This window comes from Trichosurus vulpecula, chromosome 4, assembly GCF_011100635.1.
Source record: "Trichosurus vulpecula isolate mTriVul1 chromosome 4, mTriVul1.pri, whole genome shotgun sequence".
NCBI lineage: Eukaryota > Metazoa > Chordata > Mammalia > Diprotodontia > Phalangeridae > Trichosurus > Trichosurus vulpecula.
Window position 1 is genome coordinate 25,353,337 of NC_050576.1, and position 10,283 is coordinate 25,363,619.

The window sequence follows — 10,283 nt, forward strand, 5'->3', positions numbered from 1 at the left end:
AGTGATTTCTTTCGTTCCAAAACTCCATGAACATAAAAGAGGATTCAATTTAAAGCTACACATTTTCATTTCAAGAAAACCTATATAATAAATATGACATATTGTTTTCACAGCTGCCTAGCTTTTCTTTGCTTCTTTACAGGTTTTCTTTTGTTCTTCACTGGGCACTTTTTAATTTTTTCCCCTCCTTCCCTGCCTCCCCCAAGAAGGCTACAATGAAGTGTATACACACATATACATTATATATGCATAGACGTGTATATTTATACATACACATACATAGATGTCTATAAACATATACATACACACGCATATGAACTCATGCACATATGAGACCATACTATGCTTATTTCCTCCTATCGTCTATTTCTCTGAAGGTAGATGGCATCTTCCTGCATAAGTCCAAGTCTTTCCATGTTTTTCTAAATCAGCCAACTCATCACTTCCTACACCACAGCAACATTCAACCCAATCACATTCCGAGAGATTGTCTAGGAAAGTTTTTCCCTTAGTTTTCTGTGTTCCTTCTATTCTTGGCTGCATAAATTTTATTTATACAATAAAATTATAACTTAAAATAATCAAAATTATCCCTTTTACTTCAACAATGGTCGGCTAATAATGCTCTCACCTTATAATATGGTTTAAGGTCTGATACTACTGAATCTGGTTCCTTCACATCTTTTCCCCCGGTTTCCTTGAAGTTCCTGACCCTCTGCTCTTCAGATGAAGCCTGTTATTATTTTTTTCTAACTCAGTAAGATAATTTTTTAGTAATTTAATTGGGATGGCATTGCATAAATAAATTAGGTAAAATTGTCACTTCTTAAATTATATTGGCTTTACCTACCCATGAACAACAAATATTACTTCAGTTACTTAGATCTAACTTTATTTGTATAAAAGACGTTTTGTGCTTATATTCCTATAGTTCCTGTGTCTGTTTGGGCAGATATACTCTCAGGTTTTTTTTAATTCTAATTATTTTTAATGGTCTAAAACAATATTGAATGATATGGCTGACACATAGTAGAGTTTTCCTATCTTTCTCTTTTGATTAAATCTATTTTAGCTTTAACTTTGTCTGAGAACATGATTACTACTCTTACTTTTTTTAAAACATAATTCTACTCCTGACTTTTATTTTATGTTTGTGTATTTCTCTCATTTTTATAGCATTTCCTAAAATCAACATATTGTTGAATTCAAAATTTTAATCTATCAGTTTCCACTTTATGGGTAAATTTATCCCATTCACAGTCTAAGCTATAATTACTTGCTGTATATTTTTCTCCTTCCTATTGTTCTTCACGATCCTTCTCACCCTATTCCTATCCCTCCTCACTGCTCTGCTTTACTTCTACCCACTCTCTTGCCCTCCTATTCCTTAACCTACACCCCTCCAAGAATCCCTCCCTTAACTTCTCCCTCACCCTATCTGCTTGCACTTTTTTAAAATTTAGAACTCTTATATACCCCCTCTCTCTGTTGTTCCCTCTTTAACCCACCCCCCTTAAGGGTATATACCCTTCTATTCCCCCCATCCTGTTATTTCTTTATAAACACAGAAGATTTTATACCCTTCTAAATGTATATGTTGTTCTCTCTCTAACCCAGATCTGATGTGAGTAGGGGTCCAGCACTACCAGCTCTCCTCCCCCATCTGATTCCCCTGTATCCCTTCTTCCCCTCATGCTTCACAATATTTATTTCCATGTCTCTGAAGAAACCTGTGCTTCTTGGGGGAATGAGTTAATTGTATTTACTGTATGACCAGATATCCCATGGCACTGAAGTACCCTGACCATGAACTTGGATCATTGCAAAACCAAGGGCATTCTAAGCTACTTGACTTTCAAAGTACCAGAACTATGAAACTTGGAGCCAGATCTCCCCACTCAATTTTCCCTTTCTCTGCAATTTCAGAAAAGGGAAACTGAGGCCCCGAGAGAGGAAATGACTCACTGGAGGTTGCCTGAGCTAATTTGGGAGGTAATTCATTGGGTTAATTATATTTGCAACTCTTAGCGCCCCGAGGGGAACCGCCTTCCTTTGGCAAATAAGGGACAGACTTGCTCCTAGAAGCCCAGGATTTCTAAATGGAAAGACTTTAGAGACCATCACCTCTTGGGATGGGGGGCGGGGGGGGGGGGAGAGACCTCAGTTTCCTCGTGTTTGGAAGCAGAATCACAGATCTAAGTTGGAAGGTGTCTTACTCCACCTGTTTCTGGCATTCCTTCAGGTCATTTCCTCTTTACCACATCCCTGATGAAGGCCCATCAGGTGTCTGCTCCAAGACCCCCAAGGCAGGGGACCCTACTCTCTGATCTGCTCGGAGACGGCTTTAAGTGGCTTTTCCTGAAATCTAGCCCAAATCTGTCCCCGCCCAATTGTTTCTTCCGCTCCGTGGGGTGATCCCTCCACCCTTTGATTGAATCCGGGTTGTCTACGTAGACAGTAATGTACACTTCGAGCACGCTTTAAGGCCTTTTTAAAATTGTGAACTTTACGAAGATCCACATGCTAGCACGAAACATGACGTTGTCGACTTCTCTTACAAGTTTGGTTTTTTAAAATGTGTATCAAAATGAACTACTCAGTAACCAATCCTCCGCTATTTTGTATCCCCTTCTGAACTTCCTTTTCCGACCCGTGTCTTAGGTTACTTTTCTCTCTAAATTCCCTCGTGGACCTCTGTTTCCAAGTCCGGCCGATGTAAATGAAGTGAAGGAAAGAAGCATTTATTAAGATCCTACTATGTGCTAGGCATGGAGTTCTAAGGTGCCTATGTGCTGTCCCCTCTCCGGCCTCAGTTTCCCCTCCAGAACAAGGAGAGGCAGGCCTGGGTGATTTCCAAGGTCCTTTTGAACGCTAAACCTCCTTCTCCCCGCCCTCAGTTTCCCCGCGCGGATAAGGAGCGCCTGGGGTCGTTGGGAGTTCCTTGCCCACCGCAGGGCAGCAAGGCCCGGGAACAAGGTGCTCAAATCGTTAAACCATCACAACCGTCGTCCCCACCCCCGCCTCCTCCCCGCAGCTCGCGGAGTCCGGCCGGTTCCAGGGGAAGCCGGGTAGGAGGGGGCGGGGGTGGAGCGCTCCGGGAGAGCTCAGCCAATCCAGGCGCCCCGCTCCTGGTCCGATCCTCTCCGCGTCTCGCCATTGGGCAGCGCCGGGGTCTCGGCCCACCGAACCCTGGGGAGGCCGAGCCAATCGGGAGGCGGATCGGGGCCCGGACCGGCTCCGGGCCGAGAGTGTCGGCGGGCCTGGGCGGGGCGAGGAGAGGGCGCGAGCGGCGTATTTAGGGTTCGCTCCTCCTCCATCAGCGCGCCGCGCCGCCGGGGGATACATCTCCTGCAACCCCTGCTCCGCACGTCCCCGGGAGCCCGCCGCCCGATCGGACAGGACGCGGGGAGAGCGTCCCCGGGAGCCCGCAGCGCGCGCGGAGAGAACGTCCCGCGGAGTCCGCAGCCTGCGTACGCCCCTGCGCGCGCGGAGAGGACGCCCCCGGGAGCCCGCAGTGCGCGCGGAGAGAGCGTTCCCGGAGCCCCGCAGAGCGCGCGGAGAGGACGCCCCGGGGCCGCAGCGCGCTCGCTCCCTGGCCGGACGGCACTGGACCCGGGCGAGCCGCGCGCCGCGATGGAGCCGGCAGTGTCCCTGGCGGTGTGCGCCCTGCTCTTCTTGCTGTGGATCCGGGTGAAGGGGCTGGAGTTTGTCATCATCCACCAGCGCTGGGTGTTCGTGTGCCTCTTTCTCCTGCCGCTGTCCTTCATCTTCGACATCTACTATTACCTGCGCGCCTGGGTGGTGTTCCGGCTCAACAGCGCGCCGCGCCAGCACCAGCAGCGGGTTCGGGACATCCAGAAGCAGGTGGGGAACGCTCTCGGGACGGGAGGGCGCGGGGCTGGGGGGAGTGCGTGCCCCGTCCTCGTGTGCCTGCCCCGTCCTCGTGTGCCTGCCCCTTCCTCCCGCCGCTGCCCCCCTCACGTACCTGCCCCCTCCTCCCGCTGCTTGTCCCCCCCCTTTCCCCCCACCTCTAAAAGGCACTTCTTGCTTTGCATACGTTCAATGCCTCCTCTCCTCTGCTTGTACACCGCACCTGGTGTAAGCCCCTTTCTCCTCCCTGTCCCAGTTTCCCCAGGAATGTAGGAGCTCCCCCCCCCTTCGCTCAGATATGTGTTAGCACCTCCTCGTTCCTCCCCCTCCCTTTAGGCTTAGATGCTGAGGTACCACACCATCCCTTCCCCTTTCCCTTTACGTGGGGAGATGTGGCAGAGGAAGCAGATGTATCTGGGCCACGCACGCCTTGTCTGTTCCAGATTTGAGAAAGGAAAATCCAGATGTCTGAGAGGACTTGTGGAAGCAGGTGCCTCTCTCTCCCCTGCTTGGCCGCCAGGGACCCTACTACAAGTCACTTCAGGGCCAGGGGGCTCCTTAGTTCAGTTCCACCCGGTGTTGGGATGGGGGTGGGTGCAGAGTTTCTTTACTGAGTAGGGTAGGGGACCCCCGTTCTGAACCATATCAGGGGCTAGAAGCAGCGAGGCATAAAGGTGACAAGGACTGACCTGTGGCTCGGCCGCTTATTGACCACCATGTGACATTGGGCCAGTCACTTCCTGTCTCCAGCCTCTGTTCACTCATCCGAAAAAGGAGGGGTTTGGGCATGTTGATTTTGCAGCAATTTGGATTCTGGGTCCTTGACCACAGAGAGCTTTGGCAGAGGGTGTTGTGGAGGGGGAGGAGGGAGAGGCTCAAAGGGGCCCAGGAAGAGATAACTCTGAGGTTTTTTTTCAAAGATGAAAGGGATGTTGACATATTTCTCCCTCCGTTGTGTATCTGGACTTTCTCTAGGCCACCTGAGGGGAGGCCAAGGAAGGGCATGAGCCCCAGAAGGAAGGCTGCAGCAGGCCCCCAAGGACAGCTAGGAGAGGGCTCCATTTGTCTAGCATCTCCAGTATATTTCTGGCCAGCACCGCTTACAGCATCTGAAAAGAGAGCCCCACCACCTCTCATGTCCTTAGAGCCTGAAGGAGGTGGAAGCCTTGGGCTTCTCCCTGCAGAGTTGCCTATTGCCATTCTCAAGGATTACTAAGTACTTCTCCCTCTCTGACCTTCTGAGCCCCCGGGGCTGTAGAGGTTTGAGGAAGAAATGTCATTTTACAAGTGAGGAAACCGAAGCCCAGGATGACAAAGTGACTCTCCTGACCAGGGCTGACCTCACTTCAGCATTCGGTTCCTGGCTCTGACTGACACAGGCACGCACGCACGCACGCACGCACACAGGCGCGCACATACACATGCCCACATACTATCTTAGGCAGCTAGCTAAGACTAAGTTGCAGAAAAGGTGCTGACTGGCTATGATGGAGGGAATTTCCTCATGTAGGAGTTCCCAGTAGCAGTTGAACTCCCATTGACCCTTCTAATTACTCTCTTTATATGGAAAGGCAGCATAGCCTGGTGTCTGGAGCTAGGAAGATCTGGGTTCAAGTCCAAGGCAGTGGTGGTGGTCAAGGGCACAGAGCCCTGGGCCTGGAGTCAGGAAGTTCAGATGTGTCCTAGCTGTGTGAACCTGGGCAAGTCACTTAACCTGTTTGCCTCAGTCTCCTCAACTGTAAAATGGGGATGATAGTAATAGCACTTACCTCCCAAAATTGGGTTGTTGTGAGGATGAAGTGAGGTGGTGTCTGTAAAGCAGGTTAGCTCAGTGCCTGGCACACAGTAGGCGCTTAAAAAGATGGATTGATTGATTAAGAAGTGCTTGTTGACTGATGGATTGATTGAGCGAATGGAGTATTTTGGCCTAAGAGGGATATCAGTTATCCCACTAAACCCTGTCACTTAACTAACAAGTGGAAGGAACCAAGGTCTGAGAAAGGAGCAGGTTTGGCCAAGGACACCTCCTAGTTGGGACTAGTACTTTTTATTTCCATGTCCAGCACCTTTTTCTCATTCCACCCCCACCTCCCATCTGCCTCTTGCGTTGGCAGCCTCTGGATGGCACCTGGCTCCGTCTCTAGCACGAGAAGGGGAAGATGGTGCTGGCCGTTCCAGTCCCCATAGGCTTGGCACCGTGGATGGGGCTGGGCTATGAAGAGCCCCCTGGGCACCATGCCCTGGAGCTCAGGTTTTCTCTAGGCCATGAAGATGACCCAGCCGTCAAGGGAGGTACCACCTGTCTACCCACCAAGGTTACACTGTGCTTGGGCCCTGGCAGGATGGACCACTTTACAGGACATAGGATGCCTGCCAAGGCCCTGGGCTGTGTGGTTCCACTGCCTTTTGGATGGCAAGGGTCACATGCCAGTTTTAATGGATGAGGCACCGGCCTCGGGCCAGAGTATTAGGTTCGTTTTCTGTTTTTGTCCTTGACATAGTGCCTGGCGTGTGGTAAGCGCTTAGTAAGTGCTTGTGGGTGGGTTAACTGATTCTGGTCCTGGGCTGTGTGGTGTTGCTTGCCTTCTCTGGGCCTATTTCCTTATCTGTAAAATGGGCTTCCCTTCCCCAAACCTCATGAGGCTCTGATGAGATCCAAATGAGAGGGCTTTGGTGATGCATCCGAATTCACCAGGCCTCCTGTGTGCCAGGTACCCAGGCTGAGCACCGGGGATGCAGGGACACAGTTGAAAAGGCCCTGCCCCTAACAGGGCGTGCATGTTCTCCTGAGCCCCCCCCCCTTTTTTATTTAATATATTTAGTTTTCAGCATTGATTTTCACAAGAGTTTGAATTACAAATTTTCTCCCCATTTCTACCTTCCCCCCCACTCCAAGATGGCATATATTCTGGTTGCCCTGTTCCCCAGTCAGCCCTCCCTTGTGTCACCCCACTCCCCTCCCTTCCCCTTTTCCCTTCATTTCTTGTAGGGCAAGATGAATTTCTACGTCCCATTGCCTGTGTATCTTATTTTCTAGTTGCATGCAAAAACTTTTTTTTTTTGTTTTTTGAACATCTGTTTTTTAAAACTTTGAGTTCCAAATTCTCTCCCCTCTTCCCTTCCCACCCACCCTCCCTAAGAAGTCAAGCAATTCAACATAGGCCACATGCATGTCATTATGTATAACCCTTCCACAATACTCATGTTGTGAAAGACTCACTATATTTTGCTCCTTCCTAACCTATCCCCCTTTATCCAATTTTCTCCCTTGACCCTGTCCCCTTTCCAAAGTGTTTGTTTTTGATTACCTCCACCCCCATCTGCCCTCCCTTTTATCATCCCCCCCTTTTTTTTAATCTTCTTCCCTCTTCTTTCCTGTGGGGTAAGATATCCAATTGAGTATGTATGGTATTCCCTCCTCAGGTCAAATCCAATGAGAGCAAGATTCACTTATTCCCCCCTCACCTGCCTTCTCTTCTCTTCCTACAGAACTGCTTTTTCTTTCCACTTTTACACGAGATAATCCACCCCATTCTATCTCTCCCTATCTCCCTCTCTCAATACATTCCTCTCTCATCCCTTAATTTGATTTCTTTTAGATATCTTCCCTTCATCTTCAACTCACCCTGTGTCCTCTCTCCCTCTCTCTCTCTCCCTCTCTATATATATATACATATATATATATATATATATATGTATATATGCATATATGCATATTCCCTTCAGTTACCCTAATACTGAGGTCTCATGAATCATACATGTCATCTTTCCATGTAGGAATGTAAACAAAACAGTTCAACTTTAGTAAGTCCCTTGCAATTTCTTTTTCTTGTTCACCTTTTCATGCTTCTCTTGGTTCTTGTGTTTGAAAGTCAGATTTTCTATTCAGCTCTGGTCTTTTCACTGAGAAAGCTTGAAAGTCCTCTATTTTATTGAAAATCCATATTTTGCCTTGGAGCATAATACTCAGTTTTGCTGGGTAGGTGATTCTAGGTTTTAATCCTAGCTCCACTGACCTCCAGAATATCGTATTCCAAGCCCTTCGATCTCTTAATGTAGAAGCTGCCAGATCTTGGGTTATTCTGATTGTGTTCCCACAATACTCAAATTGTTTCTTTCTGGCTGCTTGCAGTATTTTCTCCTTGATCTGGAAGCACTGGAATTTGGCAACAACATTCTTAGGAGATTTCTTTTTGGGATCTATTTGAGGAGGCGATTGGTGGATTCTTTCAATTTCTATTTTGCCCTGTGGCTCTAGAATATCAGGGAAGTTCTCCTTGATAATTTCTTGCAAGATGATATCTAGGCTGTCTTTCAGGTAGTCCAGTAATTTTTAAATTATCTCTCCTGGATCTATTTTCCAGGTCAGTGGTTTTTCCAATGAGATATTTCACATTGTCTTCCATTTTTTCATTCTTTTGGTTCTGTTTTATAACATCTTGATTTCTCATCAAGTCACTAGCTTCAACTTGCTCCAGTCTAATTTTTAAGGTAGTATTTTCTTCAGTGGTCTTTTGGACCTCCTTTTCCATTTGGCTAATTCTGCCTTTCAAGGCATTCTTCTCCTCATTGGCTTTTTGGAGCTCTTTTGCCATTTGAGTTAATCTGTTTTTTAAGGTGTTGTTTTCTTCAGTATATTTTTCAGTATTTTTTTGGGTCTCCTTTAGCAAGTCATTGACTTGTTTTTCATGGTTTTCTCACGTCCTTCTCATTTCTCTTCCCAATTTTTCCTCGTCTAACTTGCTTTTCCAAATCCTTTTTGAGCTGTTCCATGGCCTGAGACCAATTCATGTTTTTCTTGGAGGCTTTTGTTGTAGGCTCTTTGACTTTGTTGATTTCTTCTGGCTGTATGTTTTGTTGTTCTTTGTCACCAAAGAAAGGTTCCAAAGTCTGAGACTGAATCTGGGTGCGTTTTCGCTGCCTGGCCATGTTCCCAGCCAACTCACTTGACCCTTGCGTTTTTCAGTGGGGTATGACTGCTTGTAGAGTAAAGAGAACTATGTTCCAAGCTTGGGGGGGATGCGCCAGCTCTGCCACACCAGCACTCCTCCTTCCCCAAGAACCCCCAACCCGGACTGGACTTACATCTTCAGCAGGCTCTGCTCTCCTGCTCTGATCTGCCACTTAATTCTTCCCACCAGGTGGGCTTGGGGCCAAAAGCAACTGCAGCTGTAGTTCTGTAGCTGCCCCACCTCTACTGCCCCCGGGCGGTGGCTGAACCATGAACTTCCACACACGCAGCTTTTTCCCACTAACCTTCTCTGTTGTCTTTGGTGTTTGTGGGTTGAGAAATCTGGTAACTGCCGCAGCTGACTGATTCAGGGTGCTGGGGCCTGCTCCACCCCGCTCCTGGTCTGGTCGGTCCGTGCCGCCCACGTTGGGCTCTGCTCCGCTCCCAGCTCTGTGCATGAAAGACCTCACCCAGCAACCGTCCAGGCTGTCCTGGGCTGGAGCCCTGCTTCCCTCTGCTGTTTTGTGGGTTCTGCCGTTCTAGAATTGGTTCAGAGCCATTTTTTATAGGTTTTTGGAGGGACACGGCGGGGAGCTCACGCTAGTCCCTGCTTTCCAGCCGCCATCTTGGCTCCGCCTCCCCCCCCCCCATCTCCTGAGCCCTCTTAACAGCTCATGACAATGTCCGCTGAAAGTCACAGAGCCGGAGGGGACCTCTGGGCCGTCTGGTCCAAACCCCTCCTTTTATAGGAGAAGAGCTGAGGCCCAGAGGTCAGACAGAGAGTGAGCGACAAGGAGCCAGGATTTAAACTCCAGGCCAGTTCAGGCCTCTTTCCATGTTTTTAATTTGGGGAAATCGGCAAAGGATGAAGCATTTACAGAGGACCTACTATGTGCCGAGTGTGGTGCTGGGGCTCATTTGATCATCCCAACAGCCCTATGATGTAGGCGTTGATATTATCCCCATGTTACAGTTGAGGAAGCTGAGGCAAACAGGTTAAATGCCTTGCCCAGCTAGGAGGTGTCTGAGACCAGATTCGAACTCGGGCCTCCTGACTCCAGGCCCGGCGTTCTACCCATTGTGGTACCGGAGGCCTCTATATTTATATTAATTTGTGTTTATTTTTTAAAAACCTGATCTGTGATTTCATGCTTCTGGAGGAGCAGATCATCTCTTCTGTGCCTTAGATGGTTGCTTAGGACACCGAGAGGTGATTTGTCCAGGGTCACACAGCCAGTGGGTGTCAGCGGTGGGATTTGAACTCAGCTCCCGCGGTCGTTGTTGTGACCGCAGAACTACCCGTCCTCTATACTTCTTTGTATGTGGGAGGTGACCTTAGCCGTTGCCTCTGGCGAGTCCTCCCAAGACTTCTCAAGCTGGCCCCGTGGCATCCTGCTCAGGAGGCGCCATAGCCACTCATGGAAGCCCTTGCTTGGGGGGGGGGGTGCTGCTAAAATCCTCC

General features: G+C 48.8%; 1 protein-coding gene across 1 annotated transcript in view; it reads left to right on the forward strand.

Annotated features, from left to right (window-relative positions):
* Positions 1-3,262: 3,262 nt before the first annotated feature.
* DHCR24 (24-dehydrocholesterol reductase) overlaps positions 3,263-10,283 on the forward strand; it is a 36,038-nt gene continuing 29,017 nt past the window's right edge. Inside the window, exon 1 of the mRNA XM_036755239.1 lies at positions 3,263-3,864. Coding sequence (XP_036611134.1) covers positions 3,634-3,864 — 231 coding nt within the window. The 5' untranslated portion in view covers positions 3,263-3,633. The remainder of the gene's footprint in view (positions 3,865-10,283) is intronic.